Genomic DNA, 15,466 nt, shown 5'->3' with positions numbered 1-15,466 from the left:
GTTTCAGGTCTCTCATCCATTTTGAGTTTATTCTTGTATATTGTGTGAGAAAGTGGTCCAGTTTTCTTTTGCAGGTAGTTGTCCAGTTTTTCATTTCTACATTTTTGGAAGCTAAGATATATCCAGCTTTTGAGTTATAAACATTTTGAACATCATTTGTTTCAATTTGATTATTTACTCAGGATGATTCCTGACATGGAATTTCTAGATGAAAGGTGCATGGAGTTTTTAATTGTATGGCATGTCATCAAACTGCTTTCCCCAACTGTTAAATATGTAGGCAAAACACACCCTTGTACTTATGCTTTTCTTATTATAAAGTCAAGTACAGAACAATTTTGTTCCTATGTGCAAGGGATTTTATATCCTCCTGCTTCCCTCTTTCTCTTCCTCCTCCCTCTGTTCACTACAAAGATATATACGTTCACCACAAAGATATGTAATGAACACTCTATATGTTCCTTCTGAAACTTTTCATTTTATAATTTTTAGACAAAAATCTTAAGTTTTTCAATTTTCCTCTTATAATGTAAATTCCATACTCATCACTCCAGTACAGAATATATGTGTATATACACACATGTACATGTATGCATACATATATGTATATCTCAGGTATTTTATATAAATGTATGTACATATATACACATACAGCTTTATATAAGTTTAAGATACACATACACACTTATCTTTGTTTTTAATTAAAATTAGGTGCTTTATTTCTGAATTCACAAATACCTGAGCATATCTTTCCATTGCTTTGTTTCTCCCTCTTGTTTATTACTTGATGGGGGATATTTGTGGATTAAGACCCAAAGGTGTGCCTATGTATCTCATTTCAGTGGATATCTGGAGTGGTCAGAAGTGGTGGAGCCAGCCTCTTTTAAATCTTTGGTAGGAACCCTACTTATCTGTTTGAATGTTTACAGTCTTTTACTCCCTTGCCCCACACTATTTTTATTCAGCTCTTATGTGATGGATGTGTAGATAGATTTCCATAAACTCTACCTGGGATGTGATGAGCTCTTCTGATGTGTATGATCAGGTTTTTTTATTCCCATATTCTATTCCGAAATGTTTCTTTAATTATCCCTTTGAAAATTGTTTACATTCCTAATCTTACTCAAAAGCTTTCATTGTTAGACAAACCCACAATTTTTCACCTAATACCCATCATGTCTCTATTCATTTTCATCACCATTCTTTACTTAAGTTTGTCCTCCACGGGACTGTGTAAGCTTTCATTGTCAGTGCTACTACATACGTATCTAATGTGGGTTTGTAGGTGCAGCAGCTACTACATTGTGCTTACTGTGGCTCTAGTTCTACTGCACACCACTGACTGCCACCACCTTCCACTGTTTCCTTGGAGTTAATCTCCATATGGATGGAAAAAAGTAGTTCCCACCAATCCTACTTTATTGTAAAATGGTAGGGATTTCTCATTTGTTAACTAAGTTCTCCAGATCAGTGGGCAGAAATAATAAATATGTGATTGTACTGCCTAAGTTCTTTTAAGATAGAGAACGAATGATATTACTTTATAAACAGCACAAGTAGCATCATATTTTTTTCCCTTAATTTATTAGTTAGCCTGTGTGTGTGTGTGTGTGTGTGTGTGTGTGTGTGTGTGTGTATGTGTGTTGGGAGGGGTAGATGGGATACGGGCAATACATAAACAATACCCAAATAAAATACACTAGATGTTAGAAGTAAGGGTCCTGTGGAGAAAAATAAAGCCAAAAAGAAGGATGGAGAATCCATAATCTTAGTTTCCCATTGTTATATGGTTTAGGATTTGTCATCATAGATACTTTTGTGGAAAATTAGGTGAAGCTCCTTCAGGTGGAAGCAGCTGGTATTGTTGTTTAAAATGGCTTTTAAACTACAATCCAGTGATACTTAAATGTAATGTTGAAAAACCTATATTATTACTATAAATCTCTGCCTAAGTACCTATTCAAATATTCAACAACTATAATTGAAGAAGCAGATACTGAAATCTTGAAGTTTGGTAAGAAGAGATAATGGATATTACTTTCACATTGAGAAGTGATTTGCCTTTCCAGAAGTGTGTGGTATTATGAAATGTCTGTGCTCCCTGCTTGGCAGATGCCAGGATAATATGCTGACTTAAACTACTTTACTTAATCCGTACAACACCTCTGTAAATTAAGTATTATTCATCCTTTTTAGAGAGATTAAATAATGTCCCCAAGGGAACATAGCAGGTAAGCACCAAAACCAGGAACTGAACCTAAACCTCTTTGATCCAAACATATTTGTAATCACTATACCTCTGATCTGTGCTATGCAGAATGAACAATGTAACAAATCCATTGGCTCTAATCCAGACTGTTTTCCAGAGCTTGCATGTGAATTGCCTCCTGTCTACCTCTCCAGCTATATTTTAGACTCCACAGCCCAGTCTCTGCTCCCAGAGCTACTGCCTTCTTTTCTGTTCTTAAACACCAAGTTTTGGGGCCTCTGCAGATAATGTCCTTTGCCTGCAGTGTGCTCTCCTCCTCTCCCTTTTCTCTATATGCTTGCCTCCTCCTTCTCTTCCAGCTTTTAGCTCAAACAGCATTTGCTCAGTGAGAGTCATCTTCCTCCAATTTATGAAAGTAGGGTGGACCTCTCTGGTTAAAGTCTTTATCACCTGTTTATTTCCTTCACAACATGTAACCAGGCAGAAATCAATCTGTTCACTTATTTGGTGTGTCTCTCTTTACAGAATGTAAGCTCTTGCATGGCAGGAACTTTCTCCCTCTTGTTTATTACTATTTCAACCAAACTTAGAATAGCATTTGGCATATAACACATATGCTTAAACAAACAAACAAACAATTGAATGAGGAATGGTTGAATGGCTTTGTGATTTATACATTTGTTACTAATTGGGAATTGTGTCTTTGATTTTTTTGATGTGTTTAAAAATTGGTCTTGGATAACTCTGAGTGTTTTAAATCATATTTAAACCTTGATCAGGATACTTAATACCATAACCACAAACTACTACAACTTCCTGCAGTTACAGATCTCTGCTTTGGTTTTGATGAGCCCAGTGGTCTTGTTTAAAAAGCCTGAAAATGAATATTATTAAGAATAAATCTCTTTGGCTATTATCTGCAGTAAAATTGTAGTGTTATAGAATAATAGTTTTAATTATACAAAGATTTAGTATACTATCTAGCCTAACTGAAATATTGTACATAAAGTAAAAAGGCTCTCCAAGAGTACTTGGGTAGATCCAGGTCCAGAAAATCAGGACAGGGCCCTTTCCATTATATCAGATTAATTATTTCTCTGTTTCTTCTACTTGTCCCCTCACTTGCAGTATAGTGAATATTCCTGCCAGAACAATAGATCACATTCAGCATTTAAACAAAACCTATTTCAGAAAGAAAAATATCAATATTTATCAAAGTTCTCAGCTTATCTCAAATCCACAGGAAATAGTAATGATTTCATGGGTGCCTTAACACTGAAATCATGTCACACTATTCCATCTAAGGCAGCTGTAATGTAGACACAGAGGACGTCAGGCTAGCTCTTCAAAGAGAAAAGTATTAGGTTCATGATGGAACAAAGCATCAGAATTTTTACATATTGTATTTTGTTCCACAGTTAACAATTAAAACTATTGTATATGTACTTCATATTTAGAAAAATTCAAGTTAAAAAAATCCTATTTAATGAATGGACTTTCAGAAATAATTCCCACATGACAAAGGATTTCTCATTTTTTGGAAATGTTTCTTGAAGACATGGTTTGATTTACAAAAGCTTATGTGCACTTCTAAAATACATACCTTGTCTTTGTGTCTTCTTAGAACCCAGAATCATCTTCTAGAATACAAAAAACAACAAAAATCCAGTTTTTTAGCTTAAGGAGATGAAGAAAAATGGATATGATCTTTATCAGTCTAAACAGTATGCTCAGTGAATATCTTAGTTAAAAAATCTGTAGTTCAAATCTATATAGTTCAAAAATACTGTTATTGTTATGAAGAGATTCATAAAACCAGGGTAATCCAGACTTGCGTTGTCTGTTTTATTCTTTGAAAGTCAATAGTCCATGCTGGCTCACCTACTTAAATATAGGAGAAGAGAGATCACAGTGTGGAAGACTGAAATCTGTTCTTTTTTTTTTTTTCTGTGAATAAGAGGATTTTTATGTGGATTCTGAGCTCCAGTTCTCTTCAGTTCTTTGTTGCCAGAATGATCACAAGATGTGGGGGAAATACTATCAATCCCCCCTTAACTATGCATGTAAGTCACAGAAGCATCAACTCGTAGAAATGGGAGGGACCAAAGGATTATCTTGTCAAAAATGTTATACAGTCTCAGAATTCTGGTGCCAATTGTGATGAGGTTTTCATTTGTCTTTGTGTGTCTATATGTGCAGGAATACATGGACTCCAATAAATACATTGAGCATCTGCTAAGTCAACTGGAGGAGCAACATAGAAGTTTGTGGAGGTGAGTTAAATCCACGCCTTTAACATAAAGCAATTGCTATAGATTTGCTCATGACCACAGAAGCGAGGAGTTGGCAAATGGTCTTTTTCCACTTGGCATCGAAGGCACCTTTGGGGGCAAAACATCACCAGAGGCTACCTAGAGAATTCCATTCCTTTAATTAAAGCAAAAGTGTCAAAAGTTGTCGTTGAGTTAAGGACCTGCCAGAGTTGGGAGGATGGTGGAAATTGTGACACTTTTCAAGGTCAAGGAATTAATTTAACCAAAGCCTCATAGCAAACTTATATTTTAGAAACTAGAGCCCAAATTCTGACCCTTGCCAGCTTAGATTGCTTCTGTGATTAAAAGTTTGAATGCTTTTGCTTACACTTTCTGCTTCTCTTCATATCAAAGGAGAATATTTGAAGGCCATTATCTAGGTCTCCCATGTTTAATTTTTGTTCCACATGGGGAGTTCTAATTCTAGAAAAGGAAAGCTGTCTTAAAGCATCTGTGCAGGTACATTGGAAGGAGAGGTTAATGTCTTATTAGTGATATTCCAAATGTATTTATTCCCCTGGGAATTGAGACTGCTAAAGATGGTTGTGATATTATCTTGATCTTTGGAGTTCATGTGGCCATGTTCTTCATAGGTGCTGCTACGGAATCTGGATTCTTTTTTCTACACTCCTATAGTTTATATTATCAGGAATAAATATGCTAGTGCTTAATTACAAGATGTCTCACATTGTACCAGAATTGTTTACTATAATCAGCTTGGTCTCCCAAGGGTCAGGAAGCCTCTAAAGTCCTTTTTTACCTTCTCACACCATGGAGGAGAATGCTTTCTCTGTACACAAAGATGGCAGGTAAATATTTGCTAACTCTGTAGTTTTCTTACCCAACCTCCTTTAAATCCATCAGCATTGGTCTCTGCACTAGGCTATGCTGCCTCTGCTTCATGAACCCTCGTAACAAATCCTAGTAATGTTGAAATTTATCTTCCCTGAAGAATTTTAGTTTGGGTAAAATGCCTGATATTTTCATTTTTTCTTTTATGTTAGTTTTTCTACTAAAGAACATATCTGTGGTTACAGACAATATTCTGTATCTGTACATAGAATAACTGCTGGTAGGAGACAATAAGAGTGTACAGTTTTTAAGTCTGCCAATAACAGACACACCAGGTAATATAACTTGATGCAATATTTGTGAGACTTGTTTTTCATATGTATAACCTGGTGTTGATATAGTTCTTTTGCTAACCAGTATATTGTATTACCAAAACCAACAACAGTGTATTCATACCATCAGATAGAAATTAGAGTTTAATTTGGTTACTAAGTGTATCTTATACACATCACTGGGGAGTAATGATTTCATGGGTCTTTGAGCCAAAAAACCTGCATGGAAAAGGTTATTTTCCTACTCTTTTAAGGTAGCTAATAAAACTTCTTTGGTTTTCTTCAATATGATTAAATTAAAATCCCTTTTGAGGCACAGACTTAAACCTAATATAAAGTAAAAGCTCATAATTTTGTGTGCAATCACTTCCATTTTCCTTCAGAAATAGAGTTACTGCTGGTGAAGAAGCAAAGGCTTATATACCATGTCAGAGGATCTGATAAAAAAGCTGCATTTGAATAACAATAAAGACCAATAATAACATTTGAATAGTCAGAATAACTACCAGTGAGAAAATGGAAATGGGTAATTGAAAAGCAAATGAAAACCAATAATAGCAGATTTATATACTATTTATTGATTTGTGAAATTATACTTGAATGTATTTTGCAAACACATCTTGACTGACTTGAAGTGATAGGCTTTCTGATGGTTATTACAATATTATAACTGTAATTGTAGATAAATCATTTTTGGTGAAAGATGTGAATGACAGTAAACAGTGTGGGAAATTCTTTCTGGTTATGATAAAATTTGAAGTGCTTTCTTGAGTTAGGGTAGAATCTAGGATGTGCAGAGAATCATGGGTATAACATGTCCTATACACAAGTACAACTGCATTGTCTGAAGTTAAATATTCCTGCAACTTAGTATAAACTCCTGATTTTATTAGGCCTCTGATTTGTAGCTTCTACTAATTTCATGGAGTGGGCTACTTGTCATTGCTACTATATTAACTGATGGCCTTCTGTTTATACTTGAGCTAACTTACAACTTAAAAGATAAATTCTGAATATTTAGATCTTCAGCAATAACTGCACTCAGCATTAATTTATGGCCATGATCTTTGGAGATTGATCAAAAGCATAATTAGACCCACGTCATATTGTTATTGCCACTTGCTTAATGATAAGAGAACTGGACATGTGGTAGAAGACAGAATACAAGAATTAAGTCTTATTTTCATAGAAGGGGCTACTAATGTTTAATAGGTTATAGTAATTTCTTACAGCATACCCATCTGCTGTGACACAAATTAATTGTTGTAATCATACTCTCAAGATAACCAGTTATTTTGGAGTCCTGTTTAGTATTCTACTGAAATAGACCTATAAGCTGTTTCTGGGTTTTCAAATTGCAAAGGAATTTGTAAAGTTCAAATATAGCTGTCTAGCAATGAGCATTCATTCAGCTCAACTTTTTTTTTTTTTTTTTGACACAACAGGAAAAACCACCTCTGAATTGATCTGACGAGGGTGGAGCTAGATTTAAACCTAGTCTAAGACTTAAGTACAAGTCTGGGTAGGCTAAATCGCTCTGCATCTCTCTGCTTGGTGATTAAAAAAACAAACCTACACAGTGACAGCTTGTTTACTAGTTGTTGAAGTATGAGCATAAATTTCTTTACGTTTTCTTTAATACGGTAGATTAAGATTAGGATAAAAGTACTTTTGTAGTTAATGACTTTTATATCATTTGTTACTTTCTGATTTGGCTGAATATATCTGTGACTATCAAGAAAGACTGTAAGAATACTACTGCTGAGAATGTCTTTCTCTTATCACTTGATAGAAATATCCGTTTGCAGCCTTGAATTAAGAGCATAGCTAGAAAATACAAATTGAATTGATGAATATTTATGGTGTTAATTTTTCATGTCACGTATGTGAAATTATGTATGAAAAATAGGAACAGCAAAGTACTACAGAAATGAAAAGAGACTGGCCTGGAGGTTTTGGAGACTTGGACTCTTGACCTGAGCTGGCAAACTATTGGGTAATATATCTGTGAAGGAGTTTATCTGTAGAAAGAAGGTATCAGTATAGCTAGTATTTAAGATTACTGAACATTGAGATTGTGTGAAACAATGTCTAAAGTACTACATTTGTATAACATGTACAGATATATAAGCTTAGTTTTCTTTAATACTTACATAGCTGGATCATTATATAATACTTAATTCATATATCATAGAAAGCTTATAAGAAACTATGAGGAGAAATGACTCATATAACAAATACCTAACAGCTTTTCAGTAGTTCATCCAAATAATGTCAAAGTATTCAAATTTTCATAGCTCAAATTGGAGACAGTGTTATCAATAGCTTTTAAGTAAAGAATACGTGGTTTTACATGGCCAAAATTACAAGTTCTGGTGCATGCAAAGTACCAATTGCCAGCCTACAGGTTCCCAGTCAAACATCTGAGCAGGCTGTATCTAAGAAAGGGGTTCTCAACTGAGGCACTGTTGACATTGGGCCAGATCATTCTTCATCATGGGTAAGTAGTAGTGCGGATGTCCTGTGCATTCTAAGTTGTTCAGCATCATACCTAGTTTCTACCCAATACATGCCAGAAACACCCCCCATTTTAACAACCAAAAATGTCTCAAAATTTTCCAAATGTTCCCTGGAGGTCAGAACTACCTTTTTTCCCTGTTGAAAACCAGTGATTTAAATCATCCACAAACATTTTCCTAAGCACATGCCAAAAAATACTAATACTCTGAGTCACTGTTATATTTTAAGAAAAATAAAGGTATTCTGTGGTCAAGATTGAAATATATTAGGTAAAACGAACTTTTAAAATGGTGTTAATTGCAGAAGTTCTCAGAGCCATTTATATTGCTACCATGTGCTATGCATTTGAATACAAGATGTTAAATATAACTGATGTCTTTTAAAAAAAATCCCGAATCCTGTCTTTCTTGAAGCATCTATTCTGACTGAAGTTCTGAGGAATGTATTTTAGGAAATGGTGATCTATCCCATTGGACAATGAAATACAAAAGAAATGGCTTGTGCCTTCCTTCTGCCCTATTTCCTTGGTACTGACGTGGGTGATTAGTGGAAGAGCATCTAGAGTGTGAGGAGTCTGGGTTGGTAAAAGGGGAAAATAGTTGTATGGAAAAGCCAACACCAAGTTCATCACCATTTTCTGGGGCAGCCAGAGCCTCAATTCCAAATTCCAAACCCTGAAGAACTACTGCTAACAAGCTATGTTTACCCTAGTAAAGCGCTTAAATCCTGCTTTCCCAGGGGCAGAGATAATGGCTTCCTACATCACAAAAGAGAGGAAAACAACTGAAAAGCAAGTATAGATCCTTGCTTGGAATAAGAGTCCCTAAGGCCCATCCCTTCCACCAATAAAATGATTTAGTGTTTCAAATTCTTTAAAGTAGATGTTTGCTTTCTGGCTGATAGGTGATTTTTATTTTAAGGAAGGAGATAGGAAAAACTCGACAAAAACCTTTATTTTAGTTACCGTCATGATTCAAAATGTTGCTTATCAGTGGAGTGGACACTGAAAATAAAATGATCCACAGTCCAAATACTCATGTTCTCCATAATTTCAAGACAGCAATACAGTTTTTGGGTGGAGATAATTGGCACCAATGCCTAAGGTTCATCGCAGCCCTAATCTCACTTTCTGTAAAATGTGAGTGATATTTAAAGTTTCCTACTGAGAGGCTACATGGCTATCATTGTATTCCTGGGAAGGGGAAATTCTTTGCTAATGTGTTATCTAGAAACTGTCTTGTAGTTATAAAATAAAGAAGCAAAAACATATACACACTGAGAGAAGTTAAGCCCAGAGCCTTTCAGAGGTTTACCTTCTTTATATCTTGTATCTCAGAATTGAATTATCTAGGCATCTTAAGAATTAGCACGTCTCTATCCTCATGGGATTAATTTATGTAGACTAAGGAGATGCCAAGTATTAAACAGGTTGCCTTTGTTGTAATCATAGACTTCCGCTGGGAGATCTTAATTGGCAACAAGTGAAACTGCTCTGCATGAATTCTTAATGGTGGACACCAAATAAAATAAGAACTGTGATTTGTTTTTTCAATCTCTTCAAGAGAAAAAGAGGCTGTCTCTGGGGGATGAAATGTGTAGCAAACAGAGAGCTGAGTGCTCTGTAATAGCAATAAAAGCTCTGAAAGCCAAAGCTCATGCGAGGCCAGCTTGGTAAGAGCACAGGGCTTCCCGGCTCTCCTCCCTGTCTCACTCTGCTAAGGTCAAAGGAGACCAGGGCTGTCAAGCTTTACATGATCACAGTGTATTCTGGGGCAAGTGTAAGCTCAGGCCCGGCCTGGAAAGCCATGAATGTCATTTCTCAATTACCCAACAGGGGTGGTTTCAGAGATGCAAACAGTCCCAGACCCCTGCCAAGATAAGAGTCTTGCCTCCAAGTTATGCCCTCTGCTCAGCACAAGGGAGAATAAATCAGGGCTTTGGAAAATGGGTATCTCCACATGCTTCAGTGGTTATGTCATCCCTGGGCAGAGGTGGGGGTGAGGGAGCTGTGGGCTGAGCTGTATCCCAAAGGGTACTTACTTGTTACAGACTGTGGTGCAGTAGAGGAGCAAGGGAGCATCTAGGCTTCTCTTAGCTCTGAAGCCCCTGATGAAGTGACATCCCTGTCCTTAAGGTGACTTCTGCTCAGTAGCAGAGGGTCTAATAGAATTCAGTCCAGAAAGATCACCCAGGTTTATATTTGACCTTGTACTTTAAGATTGATCAACATTATAGTTTTCTGTATGTGATCTGTATGTTTATCTATTTAGGGAGTTGCCTAGTATTTGAATTCAAGGTCGTCTGGGGCAAGGAGACAATAAAAATGCCAAAGAGAAATTATACACCAATTTTATATACATGATTCCTTGTTTCTTATATCTGCCCACCCCTTTAAATTAAAGGGCTATGCTAATCCAGCCAAAGAGCCTCTGTTTAGGTCCTAACCTAATCAGTGCATAGATTACAAAAAACCTTATGGGTTTTATCCCCTTCTCTTCACTTCAAACTTTGTTTGAAAGAAAAATGCACATACATTCATTAAGCTATCCCATTGGAACTGGGTATAGGAATCTAACACATTTTAGGAGACTGTCCCTCAGAAGTCCAAAGACTTCCCCCGGGGAAGTGGTGGTTTGATCTGAGTCCTGAATAGGAGCAGATCTGGGGGAGTGAGGGCAGATGAAGGATCTGTTATTGAACAGACTGAATTTGAATTGATTTTAAGACTTTAGAATATAACTGTACCTGAGATGAGAAATTCACATCTACATTTTTTCATAGTTAATAAACTATACTATATATAGAAGAAGTAAACAAACCTACAAAGATATAAAACTGCTGTCTGTGTAACTTGGGAAATATCCCCACTTTAAAGATGGATTTATTGCAGCCATGGGAAGGTTTGAGTTGAATAATGTTGTACAAGTAGGTCCACAAATGATTTGAGAATAACTGTGCTTCTAGTTTAAGCAGGTTTATGTTCTTCCAGAGCACTCTCAAAGTGCCAAAAAAATATTTCAACATCAGTAGGGTTTGGGGGTCACCCTGAGAAATTTACCACTATTTAATCTGAAAACATTTGGCTTAAAACACATTTGTTATTTTTAGGTCCATGCTTCTCTTAATATGATAGCCAGGAACCTAATATGGCTTATTTATCTGAAATTAAAATAAGAGCATTGAGCAAAAGGCGTTTTGTAGATTTACTTGGGGTAACAAAGATTACAAATATTCCCTACTAAGTTGAAAGAAGAAAAACTCCAGCAGGTAACAATATAAATGACCCACTGGGCCTAAATTTATATGTTGAAATTGAAGTGCACCTGCAGGAAGGAATGAAAAAGTACCTTTGTTCTGAAAGGAGGAACAAAATGGGTAATTTACCATGGTCCTCTGTTTAATTTTAATTTTAATTTTAATGTAAAAGAAAGCACTAACTTGTTAGTGTGTGAGCACACTTGTGATTTTTTTTTAAAGGGATTGATATTAGGATATTACTTTATATGTCTACATGGGTAACTCTGGAGTTAAAAAGAGTAAATTTTTTTTTTTTTTTTGCTTACCCCTCATTATTTTTGAGCCTTCTGTATTCAGAGGCCTAGCGGGTAGTTCTAGTACCTCACTTCCACCCTCTAACTCAGGGGAGAAGTATTGGGTCTCATTGAAAAGAAGAAATACAAAGTGCAATTTTTTTTCCCTCTCAGAGGCCTTAACTGTGGCACATTGTGTACTTTTATATTACAAACTTGACCTCATAAATAATCCAAAAAAGGATCTAAGGCTGGAAAGATGCCCTGGAATCCAAGAATGGGGAGAAGGTTGAAATTGTAAAGTAGTTGGTAGAGGCACACTCTAGACATATCAGGGCAGAGAAAACTTCCAAGAATGCAAATGTCCGTGGCAGGGTTGGTTAAAGTTGGCAACTTATGACTGGTTTCATGCTCAGAAGCCCTCAGGAGGTTGCTTTATGGGAACCTGGCTTGCTTGCTACTCAGTGTTTGCCTTCTACTAGGCACTGGTTTATTAAGTGTTGTATATGAACTTTCCATGGAGATAATCCTAAATTTTCACCAGATTTAAAAGTCTACTCGAGAAAGTAAAAACCACTGCAGCTCTCAACTGTGCACCTAGTACATTAACCAGATTTTACTAGTAGGGGGATCCCTAGGGGTGCTCCAGTTCTTGATCCTCCCCTCCCTGATTAACAAGGACAGCACTTCAGCAAATACTACAAACATGTAACAGTGTCTCTGTCCTTACCCGCAATGACCTCTATACCAGTTTTAACCACATAGGTCTCAATCACACGCTGTCTTGTTTTCTAACTATCTCATGAGGGCAGGTCTTATCTTTGACCTATAGAACCAAGTCTTCCCATTCCTTTTGTCTCTCATAGTGCTTAGCAAAAGACACAAAACTTCACTTCAAACATAAAACTTAGTGTACCTTGAAAGCACAGGGACAGTTGGAAGTGTGTTTTCGTCATCTTTGTACCTAAGTCACTAAGCACATTATAGATACTCAAAACACTTTTCTTAAGTCATGGAAGGGGTTGATGATAATTCAAATAATTCAAAAACAGAAATTACTAAGAGCGCATAATGAAATTGATGAGCCTGTCTTTCAAAGTTCTTGCAAGAAAAATGTCAAGCGGCATGCAAATGCTAAAGAAGTATGCAATTTAAGATAATTACTCTTAGAAAGCAAGAGACGTTTAATGAAAATGTGAACATGTTATGAAGCCAGAAAGCATGCTTGCTTCACTGGACTTTTATTTCATGATTCTTTCAAAATGCAACCATAACATAAGAAGTCTTAAGGCATGCCATGTCTGTGTGATGGTTTACTGCACATGACAGGAAAGGCTCTAACCAGAAACAGTCAAATGTGTATTTCTGTGCCCAGTTTTACTCCATTTATCTATCAATTGTGTCTTGAGCAGCAAATAACCTTTTGATGGAGGAAATGAAAGAATGTCTTATAATTTTGAAAGAAAGGAATTAGGAGACTAATAGGTTAAAAAAATCCATGATAAAATCAAGGCCTAAAATAGTGGGGGTTTTTTGTTTGTTTTTGTTTTTGTTTTTTTTATCTTGGATAAAGTGAGTTAGAGAAAAATTGTATACACATAGGTCAAGTTACTTTTAAAAACAGAATCAGGGCTTGACCAGAAGGCTAGAAAGGGTGTGCCTGCATGGACGTACACTTGGAGTCAGAATGGAGCTTAGTATAAATAACAATGACATGGTTTGTCAGTAGGAGGGTGAGTTTCCAAACAATTAGTGGTATGAAAAAGAATGGAGGAAAACAAACTAAAAATGTGAAGAGAACAGCCGACAACTAAAAGTAAATTATGTTACTAGCTAAGTGATTTAGATAACCTAATTATGAATAAGGGGCACTTTTTATCTCCTAAAATATTATTGATATCTACTCTAGTCCAGATAGGCTGCTGTTTGGTGGCACATGAGTACAGTCAGGGTCTGTGTTCTGATTGCTTAGTAACTGTGCTGTATGTTGCTAAGTGTTAAAAAAAATATCGCCTCTGGTTCATTCCCTGCAATGTAGAGTTAAATACGGATTCTTCCAATTACTGCATGGTCCTGGGAAAGTTATTTAAGCACTTGGGTCCTTGGCTTCCCAGTGATAATGAGAAAGGGTTGAAGTATGTGGTTTCAGCAGGCTTTTCTTTAGAGTTAACAATCTATAATTCTCACCTTGTATGAGAGAATGGTTGGGTGATGAAGAGAGAGAAGAGGGATATACATAGAACTCCAACGGAAAATGACAGTTTCTCTTCTTGAAAGAAGTAGATTGATATCTACTCTAGTCCAGATAGGCTGCTATTCGGTGGCACATGAGTACAGTCAGGGTCTGTGTTCTGATTGCTTGGTTTTCCTTAAGCTCTAATTCTTGGGCTGTATCTTGGCACAGAACCTTCCAGAGGTAATAAAACAGCATGCTGGCAGACCCAGGGCACCAGAGCAGGGTCAGAGTCTGTGATCACTTTCAAGAGGTTTTACAGGAAATTGTTCTCTTCAATAATACTTAAGTTTCCACAGAAGCTATGAGCACAGCATGGTGCAAAAAACAGTCAGCTGCACACACACACACACACACACACAGTTTTGGGTTATGGTCTTTATTAATGGTAATTGAATTGTCTTATGATGTCAATTCAATATTCCCTGGAGATTCACAGACTCACTGGCTAATTAAAAGGCCAAAATGTGTCTTTACCTGGATTTATTCATTTTTATTATCTAATTGATTTTCTTTCATTTCTGCTTTGGAAATAAAGATATGAGCAGGGTCAGTTACAGAAGGCCATTCTAAAAGTGAAACTCATTGGATCAGATACATAATTTAGAACTTCGCCTTTGGGACCATTTGTTACCAAGATGATAAAATGTACCAAAAGCTGTATCTCTCCAAAAATACCTCTCCCACTTGAGTGCCTGGAATTCTCATGCTTGAAATAAAGGCAATTGGATGTCCAGAAAATTGCTGCTGAAATCTGTACTTGTCACCTGAGGAGAGTTCTAGCATTGCAGTCTTAGCTCATGGTAGTATTTTACCAAGAATTAATTTGCCTAATGAGATAACCGTGGAAATCTGAGTCCTGGAAATTTTATAGCACAGTCAAGCATTTTTTTAAATGTTTTTAATTAATTATAATTGGCATACAGTATTATATTAATTTCAGGTGTTCAACATAGCAACCTGGTATTTTTATATATTACAAAATGATCACCATAATAGGTCTAGTTGCCATCTGTCACCATACACAGCTATTATATTTTTTACTATATTTCCTGCACTGGAGATTACATCCATGACTTATTTATTTCATAACCAGAAATGTGTACCCCTTAATCCTTTTCACCTATTTTGTCAATTTCCACCCTCCACTCCCCTATGGCAATCACCAGTCTGTCCTCTGTATTTATGAGTTTGTTTCTATTTTGTTCATTTGTTTTGTTTTTAGACTCCACATGTAAGTGAAATCATGGTATTCTTCTTTCTCTGACATCACTTAGAATAATACCCTCTAGGTCCATCCATGTTGTCACAAATGGCAAGTTTTCATTCTTTTTTATGGATGAGTAATATCCTACTGTGCATATACAATTGATCTTTGAACATGGGTGTGATAACCCCCAGTACAATTGAAAATCTGCATATAACTTCTAACTCCCCAAAAACAAATAGCCCTGTATATTAACTTATATTAAATGTATATTAAATGGGTTAGTTAACTTCAGATGAAACATAGAAAAGTAGAAAAGAAATAGGAGAGC

The 15,466-nt window shown here is 36.2% G+C and overlaps 1 protein-coding gene across 15 annotated transcripts in view; it reads left to right on the top strand.

The window, feature by feature from the left end:
* Nucleotides 1-15,466, top strand: part of NCKAP5 (NCK associated protein 5) — a 942,960-nt gene that overhangs the window by 392,444 nt on the left and 535,050 nt on the right. For all 15 annotated transcript variants that reach the window (XM_073241351.1, XM_073241347.1, XM_073241344.1 and 12 more), the window contains one exon: nt 4,409-4,482. In XM_073241351.1, coding sequence (XP_073097452.1) covers nt 4,409-4,482 — 74 coding nt within the window. The remainder of the gene's footprint in view (nt 1-4,408; nt 4,483-15,466) is intronic.

This window comes from Manis javanica, chromosome 7 (assembly GCF_040802235.1).
Source record: "Manis javanica isolate MJ-LG chromosome 7, MJ_LKY, whole genome shotgun sequence".
NCBI lineage: Eukaryota > Metazoa > Chordata > Mammalia > Pholidota > Manidae > Manis > Manis javanica.
This window is presented reverse-complemented; position numbering and strand designations above follow the sequence as displayed.